This window comes from Stegostoma tigrinum, chromosome 3, assembly GCF_030684315.1.
Source record: "Stegostoma tigrinum isolate sSteTig4 chromosome 3, sSteTig4.hap1, whole genome shotgun sequence".
In the NCBI taxonomy this organism is placed as follows: domain Eukaryota; kingdom Metazoa; phylum Chordata; class Chondrichthyes; order Orectolobiformes; family Stegostomatidae; genus Stegostoma; species Stegostoma tigrinum.
Window position 1 is genome coordinate 14,016,714 of NC_081356.1, and position 18,279 is coordinate 14,034,992.

General features: G+C 42.7%; 1 protein-coding gene across 2 annotated transcripts in view; it reads left to right on the plus strand.

Moving 5' to 3' along the window:
- The window catches only part of tnksa (tankyrase, TRF1-interacting ankyrin-related ADP-ribose polymerase a), a 129,866-nt gene that overhangs the window by 19,536 nt on the left and 92,051 nt on the right, over positions 1 to 18,279 (plus strand). For both annotated transcript variants that reach the window (XM_048526801.2, XM_048526802.2), the window contains exon 2: positions 3,158 to 3,382. In XM_048526801.2, coding sequence (XP_048382758.1) covers positions 3,158 to 3,382 — 225 coding nt within the window. The remainder of the gene's footprint in view (positions 1 to 3,157; positions 3,383 to 18,279) is intronic.

Sequence of the window (18,279 nt, forward strand, 5' to 3'; positions counted from 1 at the left end):
TTTGTATAGGGTGTGAAAAATGCAACAATTTGCTCCCCAAATTGATAACATAGTTCTGAATTGCGTAGATTACTTTGTAAAAAGTCATCAGTTTATAAATAGCTCATCTATCTACAGAATAATGTTGTCAAAATGTTGATTTTATAAAGAATTTGCTTGCACAGTGTAAAGATCATGGCTTTTTATTGTGTTTGTTAAAAATTTTGGGGTGAAATGGAAAAGATTGTTATATGATTTGAAATGCAAGTAACTTGACACCCATAACAAGCATAATATAAACAGCTGTTTGAACGATCAGTAATTGAAGTTTGAAAGTTTGACTAGACCTCAGTTATTTCTAATAAATTTGAAATACTTGTTGAATGTGGAAACCCGGCCTATACTTACTTTCTAACAACTTGGGTGTAGAAATCGGGTAAATTGGAGAATTTTGTGTACTTCTTAAAATTAGGCAAGTGAAGACGAAGTCACAATCAGATTGGCTCCAATCTTGTTGAATGGTGGGGTGGGTTTGATGGGCTGAATAACCACCTCCTCCTATTTCTCACGATCTAATGTTAGCCTGCTTGTTTGAATTTAGTTTACATAATATACGATATCGATGTCACAATTATTATTAACAAACCACCCTGCATATTTTTTTTTAAAAAAAGGTCTTGTTTAAAATCTCTTGCAAGTCAGAGTCACAAAGTCATAGAGATTTACAGCATGGAAACAAGCCCTTCTGTCCAACTTGTCCATGCCACCCAGTTTTCACAATTAATCCAGTCCCACTTATTGCAAAGTTTGTGCAAAAATACCTCCCCCATTTCCAAAGTGAAGATAACTTGGAGAGACCATTTCATAATTTGTTCTGTGCTAAATACAAGGGCATATTTAAAAAGCCAGTCAAAATTACGTTATTGTTTTATAGAGACACAGCAGTGTAAGTCACGATTTGTTATACTCATTTTTTACTTTTAGCTGAGTCGACTTTTATTTATTTCGATTCATTCATAGTTGAAGCTAGAATGCTGCTGTTAGAAACTTCATGGGCTCTTCAAGACTTTTAAATATTTTTCTTTTCTGAAAGATCTGTGAAAAATGTTCCTTTGTTAACTTGTATTCTGACTACAAGAATGTATCACCATTCCTCACTTCAATCTAACACAAGGCAATGATTGAAGAAATATGGTTATTTTCAAACAATTCTGATAGAAAGCAGAACATATGTACTCTTAATATCTATAGTTAAAAAGGTCAGTATTATTTTCAACTTTTGACAGTAATAACTTGAACATAAAAATGGATAATTGGAAATTACATCAGCTTTGTCACAAGCTCCAATTAATACAGCTTCTTCAGTGCAAAAGTCTTGAGCCTGTAATTAATAAGAGTTCAGTAAGATGAACCACTAACGAAAAATAATTAATTCAAACCTGTAAGTCTTCAGCAAGGGGTTTACTATAGATTGTCTAATGCGTCAGAAAGCTTTGCGTTTTTTAATGCATATGTAATAGAAATGGAGTTTAATGAAGTTTTTTTTAATTTTCTTCTCACTTGATCAAGACCTTAAGCTGGGGCCCCCTTATAGTCATGAGGTAAGGCAGCTATGCACACCAAATTGATTAAGTCTTTACCTCCAAATTGTTGTATTTGCTGTCAGTCAGTGGAATTCGAGGGGCTAACCTCTTCGTAAAAGACGATTCACTGTAAGTTTGGCAAATACCAGCCAGTGCTTTTATGGCTAATGTGCTCCAAAGTGGAAAATGTAGAAAACAAACCTTTGAGCGGTCCATTTCGTTTGTTTCTAGCTGGGTGAGTTTGAATCTTGAACAACAATTGTTATTCATTTGGGAGACTGTTGATTTGTGTAATTAATGTGTTTTGTCATAGGTGGTGCTGCAACATGATCTAACGGCAGAAATTGAAATCATGACTGCTGTTTACTTGCATCTTATCCACAAATGGCTGTAAGTTTAGGGAGGTTAATCAACAAGTGGGAGTGAAACCGCATTCTAAGATGAGCGTCTAGTGAGAGAAATTGCTTAAAGGCAATTATTTCTATCATAAGCGTACCTCTTTTGTTACTCTAAAGCCACTGCCTGTGAGCCTGAATACTTTGTGATGTGTTTTCAACAGATACACAATTCCTTCTTTAATCTTGCTATGTTTCCTTTGTGAAAGTACATTTCTTTCAGCGAAAGACGGTGAATGGCTATGATCTTGTGGATTGAGATTTCTTGTTGCTCTGTTTTGCAGTTTGCAATAATTGAGCCCCACAAAATGCTAATGTGTGATCAGTATTTAAATTTGAAGCATGATTGTACGATTAATATAAAATGAACTTTTGCCTGGAATTTTCAGTGACTTTAGTGAGGGGGAGAGGAGCATGTGATCCTGCTGCAGTATGTTTTGGCTTTCATAAAATTCAGACATGGATGTTGTCTTTGCTTACTGGGCCAACATTACTCATCCCTGATTATCCTTGAAGTCTTGAATATTTGTCAGGGTTTTTTTTTTGTGACTTTTGTTATTACTTCAACTGCACTGTGTTTTATATTGGTTCACACTTCTATCCAGCTTTACTCTGTAATGCCCTATGGCAGGATTTTCCCAGAGTGACAGGGCAGGAACCCCAAGTGTGTCAGGATTTGACGTTTTTGGGTTGCAAGCTCAGATAACAATAGGCTCACCTCCTTCTTGCCTCACTGTCAAAGGTGTCCTCTTTCCCTAAACTGCTACTTTTGGAGGTGTTCCTCAGCCGCTTTCCAGTTTTCACTGAGGGGTTGCAACAGCGTTTCAGACTTGAGCTGGGGTCACCGTGGGGGAAAAAGTGTGGGAAGCAATGTCTTCAAAGTATTTGTTGAAGTGTTAGGGAAATGTAATGCAAAGCATTCTGGTTGTTCAAAATTAAAAGTGGGCCATCAAATTTGAAACCAGATTTTCCTTTTTAGAAATGTAATATTTTAGAAAAGATATTTATTTGTATTTATAATCTGCTTGTAATTTTCAGTTTTTCCTGTATGGAAAATAAATTTTTTCCCTCGAATGCTTAGAAATCCAAAGGTGAAACACTGTAACATTAACATTTGAATTCCTTTGATATTTCTGAAATATTTGGCAGTTGCATGATTGCAGTTTTGATTCCATCTCTAAATTTTACATCTTATTGCAGGATTTGGCAGGAAAGATGTTGTAGAACATCTCTTACAAAATGGTGCAAATGTTCACGCACGGGACGATGGTGGTCTGATCCCACTTCATAACGCCTGTTCGTTTGGGCACGCAGAAGTGGTCAGTTTGCTGTTGTGCCATGGAGCAGACTCAAATGCTCGAGACAACTGGAATTATACTCCCTTGCATGAAGCAGCAATCAAAGGAAAGATTGATGTCTGTATTGGTAAGTAGTTTGAGATATTTTTGGAATTTTTTTTTAAACATCCATTAGCAGGTTTGTTTAGTGACTGGCCCATCATTTATCACCCATCCCTAAATGCTCAGAGGGTAGTTAAGAGTTGCTGTGGGTTTGGAATCACACATAGGCCAGACTAGGTAAGGATGGCAGCTTTGCTTTCTTACAGAACATTAATGAACGAGATGGGTTTTTACAACAATCGACAACAGCTGCACGGCACCCGATATTCAAATTTCTCCATCCGGCATAGTGGGATTTTGACCCACGTCCCCAGATCATTAGATGGCGAGTGATTGCAATCAGTAATACTGCTATCTTTTCCCTTCCACACAACATCTGTGTATGGGAGCAACTTCTGGAATCAAAGGCAATGCTGCAAAGAGCAAGGGGCATACTGATCACCCTTGGATTGGCTGTGCACATACATACCTTAGAGTGTTGATTGCGATGTGGTTAACATTGGATCCCATGAAGTTATTGCACTGTCCCTATTATCTAACCTGCACTTATAGAACTAGTAACTAAAAGGTTGGTTTTGCCTATACAACAATTTATAGAGGAGACAATACATCCGCCAGGTGCAACTGTGTTTACACAGATGGATCATGCGATCATTTTAATAGCAGTGCGCAGTCTACTGTAATGTAATGTACTGTAGTTAAAATCATTTGAAAATGGGATTTATGCTTTTAAGAAAAGCTCTGCTAGTTCCCTGGAGACTAGGCAATGTTGGAATGTCTGAAGGAATTAAGACATTGAATGATTTCCTTCCTTTAAGGCCCTCGAGGGCTGAATGCTGTCCTTAAGAGAAATGTAAAGAGAAACTCAGCCGGTCTGTGGAGACGGAAACCAAGTTCATGTTTCAAGTGCTGTTGTATGACTCTTGCCTTAAAAGGGAATATTCAGGATTGTTGCTGGAAGTTCAGTACTCAAAGAAGAATCCTTTGTGGGTAAAACAGCCAGCTGAAGTCTGATCTGTGACTCAGTTTATGCTGAAAGTGAGGGAGGTGCAGTGGTAATTTCCCTATCTCTGGACATGGTGACCTATGTTCATCTCCCAACTACTTTGGAAATATATCTGAACAAGCTGCTTAGAAAATTTTTAAAGAATGCATGTTAATTTAAACAACGGAACAATTTTAGGGGCGGATGGGGGGAGGGCATCAACCTACTGGTATTATTGCTGATATAACAAGGTGTGGACCTGGATGAACACAGCATGCCAGGCAACATCAGAGGAGCAGGAAAACTGACCTTTCAGGTTTGGACTCCCCTTCAGAAGAGGGGAAGGGGGCTCTGAAATAAGTTTAAAAAAAAAAAAAGGGGGAGGCCATGATATAAGGTGGATAGAGGAGCAGATAGGTGGAGAGAAGACGGACAGGTCAAGAAGGCGGGGATGAAGCCAGCACAGGGGGGTGTAGGTAGGGAGTTGGGATGGGGGTCGGTCAGTAAGGAGGGAGGAACGGATAGGTGGGAGGGAAGACAGACATGTAAATGAGGTGGGAATGAGGCTAGTAGGTAGGAAGTGGGGGTGGGGTTGGTCAGTGAGGTGGGAGGAGTGGATAGGTGGGAGAAAAGATGGACAGGTCAAGGAGGTGGGGACAAGAGAGGCTGGTCTTGGGATGAGGTCGGGGTGGGGAGATTTTGAAGCTTGTAAAGTCCACATTGAGACCATTGGGCTTCAGGGTTTCCAGGCAGAATGTGAGGTGTTGTTTCTCCAGCCTTTGGGTGGCATCATTGTGACATTTGAAGAGGCCCAGGATGGACGTGTTGTCCAAGGAGTGGGAAGGGGCGTTGAAGTGGTTCGCGGCTGGAAAATATTGTCGTTTGTCACAAACAGAGTGCAGGCGTTTCTATAAAGCAGTCTCCAAGCCTCCACTTGGTTTCCCCGATATAGAGGAGGCCACACTGGGAACAGGGGATACAATATACCACATTAGCGGATGTGGACGTGAACATCTGTTTAATGTGGAAGGTTTTCTTGGGGCCTAGGATGGAGGTGGGGGGGCGTTGTGGTGTAGGGGCAGGTGTAGCACCTCCTGTGGCTGTAGCTATTGCCTTTGTATGTCTTTAGTATCATGTGGAGTGAATAAAATAATCTGAAGACTGGCACTGGTCATGCTGAGTCCTCAGAAAGAGACTAAGATATATTAACCATTCTGCACTGCTTGCTGAAGGTGGGTGCAAGTGCTTCAGCCTTGTCTTTACATTCACTTGGCTGTTCCATCTTTTAAAACTAGGATGTTTAATTATCCATCAATTTTCACAACCGGATGCAAACCTTTGAGTTGATTGTCAGTTGTGGCACCTTTTAACTCTTCAGAGCGATAACAGTTCCAACGTTGACAATTCCAGCAACTGAACAGATTCCAAGATTTCACTTGTATTTATTTAAAGTGAGCTGCAACTCGTGTGGTGAAGTGACCGGGTAAAAGATACTGTGGGGAAATCAATTTTACTAATATGCCAACAATCTATGCCCCACTTGGCTCCCTTGAATGAGTTGCTCTTGCACGCGTAGTCCAAGATAGCACCTAGGCTTGAATTTGGCTGTTTGAAAATAACGTAGTCCCTGTTTGCACTACCTACCTGCTTTTAAGATGATTTTTTTTGAATGTTCAGAAAACTAACTCCATCCAGGCCACTGTGTTAATAGAGAAAGCAGAATTTTGCTTAGGCTTACTGTCCCTTGTGCAGGTGAGTAGAAATACTATGATATTTTTACAAATTTTCTATTTATGATTGTTATCTGATTTTTGTTCTGCTTTAAAACAATTGGTCTTGGCTTTTACAGTATCGCCAGAGACCAAAATTAAAGCAACAAAATGTTACTTCCTAGTCACCCTTCATGCTCCTTTCTGGGTTGTCAGTCTGCTCTGAGTTTTTCCTTTGTTATTTCAGTACCTGACTTGCTCCAGAAATGCTGTCGTCTAGCTTTTAGTTTCAGAATGTCTCTTTCAATCATACTAACCTCACGTTATTTCAACCAACTGATAAATCCTGTAGAGTCAGTTGCTATTATGAATCTAGTAAGAGCAAAATACTGGGGGTGCTGAAGATCTGAAATAAAAACAGAATGCTGGAGAGGTCCAGCAGGTCTTACAGCAACTGTGGAAAGAGAAGAGCGGAGTTAATGTTTTGAGCTCTGATTTGATGGAAACAGTTAATTGTTTTTCTCCAGAGTTGTTACCTAGCTTTGAGTATTTCCACTATTTTCTATGTTTATTCCAGTATCTGCTGTTTTTTTAAAGTCATTAAAACTGCTTTTCTACTTGGGTTGGAATGAACTGGTCTGAATAACAGCCAAGACCTTGACTGACAGGACGAGATGGTTAGATTTTATCTTGTCAGAGATAATTGCGTAGAGGGCACTCCGTACTGAATTCATTACTGGTTGCAAAATTTATAACTTCATCTATGAGAGCATGATAAATGTTTTCCAGTGGTCTGCAGTCTTTATTGTAGCAAGTTGAATAGTTTGTTCCTTTAAAGGAGGTGAAGTTGCATTTCAGACTATTCCCGGTCACCTCAACAACATTTGTGGTCTTTGCAAAACTGACTGCAGTACCTTTTAATATAATCCACTTGGGAGTGTTCACTCAGTTAGCCTGGGCCAGTAACCTTGAGGTTATGAATTCACTCAATCTGCGAAGTTATAAACCAGCAACAGTAAGTATGGCCATGAAACTACCTGATCATTGTAAGTACCACCTTGTTCGTTGATGTCCATTATACCCTCGGAGCATAGGAATGGGCAATCAGTTCTGTCCTGTTAGTGGTGTTCACAAGTCAAGAATTGTTTTTGTACAGTATAATAGTACAGACAGTATTTGCATGCTATCTTTAAGGTGATCTTTTATTTAAACTAGAGATGACTTTAGAACCAGAGTAGTTCACAGGTGACTGAATTTTCTGTTAAAGATGATAGGACGTAGGTGGAGTGGGTTGCACTGGATGCGTAATTTTGAGGTTTCACAGTTATGAGGTAAAGTAAATCAGGGGTGATAGCATGTCTGAGGACCTGGAGAGAGTTAAGTAATGAGATAAAGATACTAAATTTAATGTAATTGAACCGTCATTGTAGTTTCAAAGGATAGGAATAATAAAAGAATGGTATTAAAGTATTGGACAAGTTGGAAGTTCATAGTGTCAGAAAGGAAGGCTGCGAGAAAGTTGTTGGAATAACTGGATTTCGAGGTGACAGGTATTTAGTAGCTAAGGAATGATGATGAGGGCAGAGGTAGAGAGTACTGTTGTGCTTAAGTGATTTGTGCTTTGAAGTTCATAGTGGGGTTCCATGGGTCATGTGGAATTGGAACAACACGAACTCTCTGAAGGGCAATGAAATCTTGGCATCAAAGGAGAAGAATGTGTTCCCAGATATGGACAAAATTGATTTGGTCTTCCTAACATTCAGTGGACATTGTGAGTAATTGAACAAAGACAATTTGGTTTTAACCATTGCTTCTGAAAGACAGAAGGTCCTACAATGGCACTTCCATGATGAGCCTACAAAAAACCTATATTGGAAAATGTTTTACTCTGATTATTTGGTATGGAAAAACCTTCCATAGATAGTATGTTAACAAAACAACAAATTCAGCATTGGACCATTAGTGTAAGGAGGCATAACAAGATAACTGCAAAGTTGTGTTGGCAATGTTGGAAATGTAATCCACGCTTAAGATATTTAATGTAAATGAAAATTAAGTACTTCTATAGATTAGAAAGTGGAACTTGACATTTGGAGTGTTTATGCAGTCTAGCTGCAAAGTTAATATTACGTAACAGCAGAATGAGTTTTAAAATACGTTCACCTCTTTGAAAATCTATCTGAAATTATTTATCGACGATGTTGAATTTGTTTACAAAGTTTACCTTGAAGGCTGACTTGTGTTGCTGTTTAGCTTCAGATTCCTTTAAATTGGGAGGGTTTAAACTAGTTTGGTAGCGGGGTAGGAACCAGAGCTACACATCTGAGGGGGGAGGGGGGGTAATAGTGGATAAGGCAGTGGCAAGATACAGTGAATCTACCGGGAAGGTTTTTCATGTAATGGAATGAAGGGATCGGTTAAAATTTGTCTGCTTTAATGCAAGAAGTGTCAGAAATAAGAGTGACGAACTTAGAGCATGGATCAGTATTTGGGACTATGATGTTGTGGCCGTAATGGAGATGTAGGCTTCACAGGGGCAGGAATGGTTGCTAAATGTTCCAGGGTTTATAACATTTAAAAAGAACAGGGAGGGGGGAAAAAGAGGAGGGGGTGTAGCGTTGCTAATCAGAGAGTGCATCACAGCAAGAGAAATGAAGGTTGCTGCGGAAGGTTTGTTGACTGAGTCAGTATGGGTGGAAGTTAGGAATAGCAAGGGAGCGGTCACCTCATTGGGGGTTTTCTACAGACCCCCAAATAGCAGTTGGGAGATCGAAGAACTCATAGGCTGGCAGATTGTAGCAGGGTTGTTATGGGTGACTTCAACTTTCCCAATATTGATTGGAACCTCCTTAGTACTGTTGGTTTTGAGCTGTTTTTGTCAGGTGTGTTCAGGAGGATTTCCTTACTCAGTATGTGGACAGGCTGACGAGGGGAGAGGCCATTTTGGATTTGGTGCTCGGCAATGAGCCAGGACAGGGGTCAGATCTCGCGGTGGGAGAACACTTTGGCAACAGTGACCACAACAGCCTCACATTTACCATAGCCATGGCAAGGGAAAGGAGCAGTTACCAGGGGAAGATATTTAACTGGGTAAAAGGAAACTATGACACTATCAGGCAAGAGTTGGGAAGTACAGATTAGGAGCAATTGTTCCACAGAAAGGGCACAACAGACGTGTGAAGACTGTTTAAGGAGCGGTTGTTGCAGGTGATGTATAAATTTGTTCCTCTAAGACAGGTAAGAAGGGGTAAGATTAAGGAGCCTTGGATGACGGGAACAGAGGTGCTTCTCGTCAAAAAGAAAAAGGCAGCTTACGTAAGGTGGAGGAAGCAAGGGTCTAGCACAGCTTTAGAGGGTTACAGGCTTGCTCGGAAGGAGCTCAAAAGTGGACTGAGGAGGGCCAGGAGGGGGCACGATAAAGGCTTGGCAGGAAGGATTAGGGAGAACCTGAAGGCATTTTACTCATACGTGAGGAATCAGGGAGAAGGTAGGGCCGATCAGGGATAGTGTAGGGAACTGGTGCGTGGAGCCTGAGCAGATAGGGGAAGCCCTAAATGAGTTTTTTGCTCCGATCTTCACTAAGGAAAGGGACCTTGTTGTGAATGAGAACTTTGAGGAGCAGGAAAACAGGCTTGAACAGATCGAGATTGAGGAAGTTGATGTGCTGGAAATTTTGTAAAACATTAAGATCGATAAATCCCCAGGGCCAGACCAGATTTACCCTAGGTTGCTCCGGGAAGCAAGAAAGGAGGTTACTAAGCCGCTGGCGAAGATCTTTGCTTCCTCACTCTCCGTGGGAGTCGTACCGGAAGATTGGAGGGAGGCAAATGTTGTTCCTTTTTTCAAGAAAGGGAATAGGGAAAGCCCTGGAAATGATAGACCAGTCAGTCTTGCGTCTGTGGTCAGCAAGGTTTTGGAAAGAATTCTGAGGGATAGGATTTATGACTATTTGGAAAAGCATAGTGTGATTAAAGGGAGTCAGCATGGCTTTGTGGGGGCAGGTCATGCCTTACAAATCTTATTGAGTTCTTTTGAGGAAGTCTCAGGACAGGTTGATGAGGATCGAGCAGTGGATGTGGTGTACATGGACTTCAAGGCGTTTGATAAGGTTCCCCACGGCAGACTCATTCATAAAGTCAGGAGGTATGGGATACAGGGTGATTTGGCTGTCTGGATTCAGAATTGATTGGCTGACAGGAGGCAGAGAGTGGTTGTAGATGGTAAGTACTCTGCCTGGAGGTCAGTGCTGAGTGGTGTCCTGCAGGGCTCTGTTCTTGGGCCTCTGCTCTTTGTAGTTTTTATAAATGACTTGGATGAGGAGGTTGAGGGGTGGGTTAGTACGTTTGCTGATGACACAAAGGTTGGAGGTGCCGTTGATAGTATCGAGGGCTATTGCAGGCTTCAGCGAGACATTGACAGAATGCAGAGCTGGGCAGGGAAATGGCAGATGGAGTTCAACCTGGATAAATGCGAAGTGATGCATTTTGGAAGGTCGAACTTAAATGCTGAATATAGGATTAAAGGCAGGATTCTTGGCAGTGTGGAGGAACAGCATGATCTTGGTGTTCAAGTGCATAGCTCCCTCAAAGTTGACACCCAAGTGGATAAGGTTGTTAAGAAAGCATATGGTGTTTTGCCTTTCATTAACAGGGGGATAGAGTTAAAGAGCTGAGAGGTTTTGCTGCAGCTCTACAAAACCCTGGTGAGACCACACTTGGAATATTGTATCCAGTTCTGGTCGCCCTATTATAGGAAAGATGTGGAGGCTTTGGAGAGGGTGCAAAGGAGGTTTACCAGGATGCTGCCTGGACGGGAGTGCTTGTCTTTTGAGGAGAGGTTGACTGAGCTCTGACTTTTCTCTCTGGAGAGAAGGAGGAAGAGAGGTGACCTGATCGAGGTGTACAAGGTAATGAGAGGCATGGATAGAGTCGATAGCCAGAGACTTTTCCCCAGGGCAGGATTGTCTGCCTCATGGGGCCATAGTTTTAAGTCATTCAGAGGAAGGCATAGAGGAGACGTCAGAGGGAGGCTCTTCACCCACAGAGTTGTGAGCGCATGGAATACTTTGCTGGTGGTAGTCCTGGAAATGGAGTCATTAGTGACAGTTAAACGACTGCTGGACATGCACATGGACAGCAGTGAATTGAGGGGAATGTAGGTTAGGTTATTTTAATTTTGGATTAGGATTAACCCACGGCACAACATCGTGGGCCGAAGGGCCTGTACTGTGCTGTACTTTCCTATGTTCTATGTCAATTAAGATAGTGAATTGCACTAGTAGTAATAGATACTACATAAAACAAGATGTTCTATTGCCTTTTTAGCTGTTTGTCAGCTTCCAGCTGGAGTGTTGTGTATTAATAATCTAAAGGGTGTTCCCCTTGAAAGATACAAATGATGAAAGCTAGTTTTGTTCTTTATTTAGACAAAAGGAAACTGCTACATGATTTCAATGACAATTTAAAGATTGTAAATGATATTTAGACTGAGTTAGTACTAATATGTGTCATTGATAGCCACAGGTAATGTGCCAGAAAACTGGAGCTTGGCTAAATTGGTGCCATTATTTAAGAAAAGTGGTAAGGAAAAGTCAGGGAACTAGAGATCAGTGAACCTGAAGTCAGTAGTGCCTAAGTAATTGGAGGGGATTCTAAGGGACAAGATTTATATGCATTTTAAAAGACAAGGACTGATTAAGAAGAGTCAGCATGGCTTTGTGCATGGGAAATTGTGTCTTACTAACTTGACTGCCACTTCTTCAAATAACTTAAAAGAAGATTGATGAAGGCAGAGTGAAATGTTAAAGGGTGAATGTTTGTTCCGCTGACACCTAAGAAATTAGGTGCTAACCTGCGGCATGGGCGCCTCTGTCTCGCAGACAAAATGTGGTAATCTAATTATACTCTCCTCTCTGTAAATGTTGAACTAAGGCTAAAAAGATACGGAACTGTCTGGAGTGGCGATTGAGAAGTGAGGAACTGTCTAGCTGTACACACTGTTTTTGGGCAGTTGACTTTTGATTCTAATGTTAGGTGATTAAGTCATGTACTATCACTGTTGCTAGGCATATGACTATGGGAAGTAAAAAATTGTATCTTGCATACATGACTGTGATGTAAAATCCTATATAAAGGGAGGACGGATCTCTTACTGGAGAGTATCGCTTGATACGGCTCCGCAAGCCCTGCGAAGATCAAGTGATCCTCCAAAAGCTTGTACTTGCTTAAATAAACTGGCTGTTCACAGAAGTCGGCGTAATGCGTTTGTATCAAGCGTGTAGGAATCCCCTAAAAGGCAACCCAACATTTGGTGGCAGCGGTGGGATTCCAACATATATAGAACTTTTAGGCGGACCGAATAAGTGATTGCCTGTGTGACAGTGACTTGAGATGGATGGGCCCACAAGGTAAGATTTACCTTGATCTCTCTCATTAACCTATCACTCAGTCGACCCCTCGTCCCCTAGAACTCTGTAGTGACGGAATCTCTGAGATAACTTATGCACTTGTACCCTGACGAGGTCGTCTCACGGAGTTGAGTCCCCCTGGAATTCACAGGTTAGAGCCCTCCGAACTATAAGTGTCGGGAATTTGGAGGTTAGAGTCCTCCAATATCAGGGTTCGAGTCCCTGGAACGTAGTATCTAAGGTAAAGGATAATTGCAGTGTCTGTGTCAACCCACCGCGCCTTGGATCAGTTGTTAAGAGGGGAAATCCCCCACGCGAAGATCAGGACCCTGAAGTGGGTGTGGAGACCAAGGACACTGAATTAGTATATGGAGATAAGTGAGAAGTTGAAGCGTTAAAGTGGGACAGACATTGGAAGTCGGGTGCTGGAACCCCTTTTGCATCAGTTATGTCAGAATGACCCGGAAAATGAAGAATCGTTCAGATGTCCATTGGCTTGTCCCAATAAGAAATTGGGAAATGAAATTTGGCCAAAAGGGGGAACTTGGGATGTAGATAAATGCATAAAAGCGGAAGAGGCAATTTGGAAACCGAATACGGGGACAAAATGGAAAACTTTAATATCCATGTGGAGAAAGACTGCTGAGGAAATAATAAATCTAAACAGGCCAGCTGGGAGAATAATGCATGTTGGAGAGGGATGAGAGTATGCGATCATGAGGGAAACCCTAAGTTGTGGGAGGTGTTGAAGTGGCAGTGTGAGGATTATGATATGAGTAAAGCAGAACAGGAAAGGTTGAGAAAGGAGAGACAAAATAAGGAATCAGGGTTGAAGTATCAAGCCAGTTTATCATGTGGGAATAAAATGGACGTACCTCCTGACATGTCTGATCTGCCAGTATTGTTCCAAAATAGTGACACTGATGACCAGGAGGCGGATTGGCAAAAACCACATCAACCCAAATACCCTAATCCCTCGGCCAACACTCCTCCTCCTCCACCTCTACCATGACCTTAGCCTCAGTCCAAGGACCAGCAACCACTACCCCCACCCTATTCTCTACCACTATCTGCCTATCTACAACCTGACTCAGGTCCCACTCCACTTACCCAGCTGGTTCCCCCTGGAAATGGTACCCACCCCGCTGACCAGAACCAGACTTCGGAAGGTTTCACCGATCCGAACCTCTCTAACCTCACCGGACCATTGTTTGTGTCGAGGCTCGTCATGTTTCAGAACCTGATCAGGAACCCAGAAAAGGCAAGAGACTAATCCTTTTGAGACATGTAGGGGACAGAGCAATTTATCCTATAATACTGACACAGACAGTAGTAGTCAACATGACGAGCCTCAACACAAACACTGGTCCGGTGAGGTTATAGAGGGACCGGTCGATTCCAGTAATTCTTACCAAAGAAGAAAGGGAAGGGGTTCTCATAAATGCAGACAAAGACAGTTCCCTACGCGGACAGTCCCTAACCCAAACCCTGGACAGGGAGGCCAGGCCACCATGCAGGTTTACACACCTTGGAAACCTCAAGAGATGTGCTTCATCATGTCCCAAGCCCCAAACTGAAAAAACAGTTTTATTGATTACATTATAGGGACAATCCAAATGTATCAGGCCATGCCTCAGGATCTTTTCAGTCTGTGCTGTATGGCGTTGTCCCCCAGTGAGGGATCTGGATGGAAGGTCCATGTGGGACATGATGATCGCGTGGCCTTTGCTGGGGCAGTTCCCCAGCCAGGGGCCGAAATCCAAGCAATCGGGGGGGCTCTTCAAAGGACCCTGCAACAACCGATGGATATAACTAAAGTATTAGAATGCCGTTCAAAGCAGGGAGAGGAGGGTTCAGATTTCTGGGATCGGTTCTGCTCCACAGACACCACCTATGCAGATGACACCGCTTATAATGTGGGGAGCCCTTCTCCTTAATTTAATGCCCTACTGTTAACAGTGTCTCCAGAAGACGTTGCCACCGCTATTGGGACCAACAATAAGGATTTGCTGCACATCCACCCTCAAATGAGAAGGGTGCTTACTTATTGCTATTCCAGGAATGAAGAATCGAAATCGACTAAGGTCAAATATGAAACGGTACGCTGCCCTCATCATCAGCCCCGTCATGGGCTCAGATACTCCTGTTATAGACCCTGACGCCCTCACCGGCCATCAAGTGGAACCCCAGTATTGTATCATGGGATGGTCTATAGGTATGGCCATTGGTATACCACTCACCCAAATGGTCCCAGTGCACCTCTTTATCAGCCACCCTACGCCTCTTCCCACTCTTCCAAAAACCATAACAATTACCTGCCCCGTAGTGGCCCGTCCCGGTTGGCACCACCAAAGTCAACACAGGGCTGTTTTAACTGTGGTGGCAGGGATCATTGGTGGTGAGACTGTCTGTCTGCAGATACAGCAACAAAATAGACCCCAGGGTAGGAGACAACCTTTCTCATCCTGACTATCCTCCCTTCCGAATTTCCCCACATTGACTAAGGACCCTGAGGATGAGCCGATAGTATGCCTGACCGTTGAGGGCAAGGAAATCCCCTTTATGATTGGTACCGGAGCCACAGCTTCAACTCTTGAAACCTCCTGTGTGCTCCAACATGGGTTTAAGCACTCACCCGCCGCTGTGAACCGTAGCGGTCTAACTGGGCAGGTGTGAACCGCCCTGACTGAACCACTAACTGTCCAGTTCGGCCCCCAGACCTGCGTTGTCCACTTCACACAGACCCCTCATTTAGGGATAATCTGGCAGGAAGAGATTTGTTGTGTTCCCTCCGAGTCGAAATTCTTTGTCTTAACGAGGGTATTACCATTAAAAATAATATCACCCACAGGCAGTTTTGGATTTATTGCTGTCCCCAATGGTGGGCAGTCGATTTGAGGCCGGACGATTTTACTCCTCCTTTGCAGGCCACTAATCCCCATGTAACGCTTTGTTATGACTCCACTGGAGCTTCCACTGAGCTGTTTAGCCGCCTTTGCTCCCTTTCTAGGGTTGACTGTCGCTGTTACCATTGCAGGACACATTGAAGATAAGGAGGGATCAGCCTTCTTGGTGGATGTTCCCGTCCACCTCTGGCACCAACCAGGTTTAGTTTGTCCCCATGTCACCTTTTCTGTGAACAAGGGATATGAAGCAAAGGCCCTGGGATTTTTGGCTCACCGCTTAGAGCAGCAGTCAGACCCCAGAATCGCTGATAGGCCCCAACAACTGACCGAGGGGTGCTTAACTTATTATCCTAGCCTTTTCACCATAGTGGGCCTGCTCTGCCACCATCAACCCTAACGTGACCCTTCGGAAGAACCCACTCCCGAACTCTGGTCAGTCTCTAAGCATGAAGTAGAATGCACCCCCGTGGAGCCTATAAATATCCAGGTTATACCAGGAACGAAACTACCTTCAATACCTCAGTATCCCCTGAAGCCAGAGCCAATAAAAAGGATAGCGCCCTTGATTGAGTCGTTCCTCCAGCAAGGTATTCTAGTTCCCTGCCAATCTCCCTGCAGTACCCCCATTCTACCTGTTTCAAAACCAGGAGGCCCAGAATGGAGATTAGTGCAGGATCTGAGGCAGATCAATAAAATAGCCCAGCCTTTACATCCGGTTGAGCTGAATCCTGTGGCGATTCTTAGCAGCATCCCCCCCAGTGCCTGTATTTTCACCCTGGTTGACTTACAGGATGCTTTCTTTGCTATCTCTCTAGCAGCAGATTCCCAATATTTGTTTGCCTTTACCTTCAAGGGCCAGCAGTACACTTGGAACCGCCTCCCTCAGGGATTTGTCCATTCGCCCACCTTATTCCCCCAAGTGTTGCACCCACAGCTTTCGGAGCTTCGGCTCCTGGATGGCTCTACCATTGTCCAATATGTCGATCACTTGCTCCTAGCTTGATCTTTGGAATCTGCCGACATTGCAGATACCAACCGCCTCCTGAGTGCTCTCCATTCTTGGGGTTATGTCTTACTGCACACCAAGGTTCAGCCCAACCCAACAAGAACAGTTGACATTGATTATATGAACGTCAGCAAGGTTTTCAAGGTTCTGAATGGTAAATTGGTTAATAAGGTAAGATCACGTTATCCAGGTGAGCTAGCCATTTGTATAGAAAGTTGGCTTGAAAGTAGGAGACTGGGTTTGTGGGGGGCCGTTTCTCAGACTGGAGGCCTGTGAGCAGCAATATGCTGCAAAGATCATTGCTGGGTCCACTGCTTTTTGTTATTTATATAAATGATGTGATTATTAGAAGGTATGGTCAGTAAACTTGCAGATTGCACCAAAACAGATGATGTCGTGGACGGTGAAGAGTTTTTCTGAGTACAGCGGGACCTTCATCAGATGGGTCAATGGGCTGAGTAGTGGCAGGTAGAGTTTAATGTAGATAAGTGAGTGTTGCATTTTGGTAAGGCAAATCAGGGCAGGGTTTAGATATTTAATGGTAGGGCCTTGGGGAGCATTGCTGACTTAAGGGCTGTAGGTGCATAGTTTGTTCAAAATGGAGTCCTAGATAGACAGGTGGTGAAAAAGTGTTTGGCACGCTTGTCTTCATTGGTCAGTCCATTAAGTATAGGAGTTGGTATGTCATGTTGCAACTATACAGGACATTAGTTAGGCCACTTTTAGAATACTGCATTCAATTCTGGTCTCCCTGCTATAGGAAAGATGGTGTTAGACATGAAAGGTTTGAGAAAAGATTCCGGATGTTGATGGAATTGGAGTATTTGAGCTCTAGGGAGAGGCTGAATAGAATGGGGGCTGTTTTCCCTGAAGTGTCGGAAGCTGAGGCATGACCTTTAGAGGTTTATAAAATTGTGAAGGACATGGATAGAGTCAGTAGTCAAGGCCTTTTCCCCCAAGGTAGGGGAGTCCAAAACTAGAGGGCATAGGATTAAGGTGAGAGGGGAAAAGATTTAAAAGGGACCTGCAAGGTAACCCCCTCCATGTTGAGGGTGGTGTGTGTGTGTGTGTGTGAGAGAGAGAGAGAGAGAGAGAGATGAGCTTCCACAGGAAGTGGTGGAAGCTGGTGTAAATGCAAAATTTAAAAGCCAGCATGTGCATCGGAAGGGTTTTGAGAGATATAGGCCAAATGCTGGTAATTGGGACTAGATTTAGTTTAGGACATTTGGTCAGCGTGGGCGGGTTGGACAGTAGAGTCTGTTTCCATCCTGTCTGTCTCTGACTCTGACCTTCGTCCTTTGTGACATCTAGTGATGCATCCAAATAGATAACTGGTTAGCTACAGTAATTTATCTAATTTTGCAATTTTTATCATGTTGAATACAATTTCGGGGAAAAAAACAGACTAGGTATTTATAAAGTGGAAGCAAATCATCATCAATTTGTAGGCATTTATAATAATGACATTTCCAGAATTGAAATTTAAATTTATGAACATTTTGTATAGATGATAACAAACTGCATTCCAAAAACAGCAACCGGTGTGATAATAAATAAGCCTGTATTGACAGTGAGATTAAATGCTAAATTGAGTGTTTTGAATAGAAATTTGTGTTCAGAAGCCTGTTTATTGCAATACTGTAATAGTATTGTTTATGCTGGTTTTGACTGCAGGCTTTAAGGATATTATATTTTGAGACAATGTTTCTGATTATTATGCTAAGTTTATTTTAATGTAAGTTGTCAATTACGGAAGGATTTTAGCCAAGTCTCATTCTTGCATAAACCTATGACAACGTAGTAAAACTAAGAATGTTTCACAAATGATGACAGTTGGCTCTCTAAATTCAGACAATGCTATGGTCCATGAATGTTTGATATTATGACGGTCATATCTCATACAATCATTC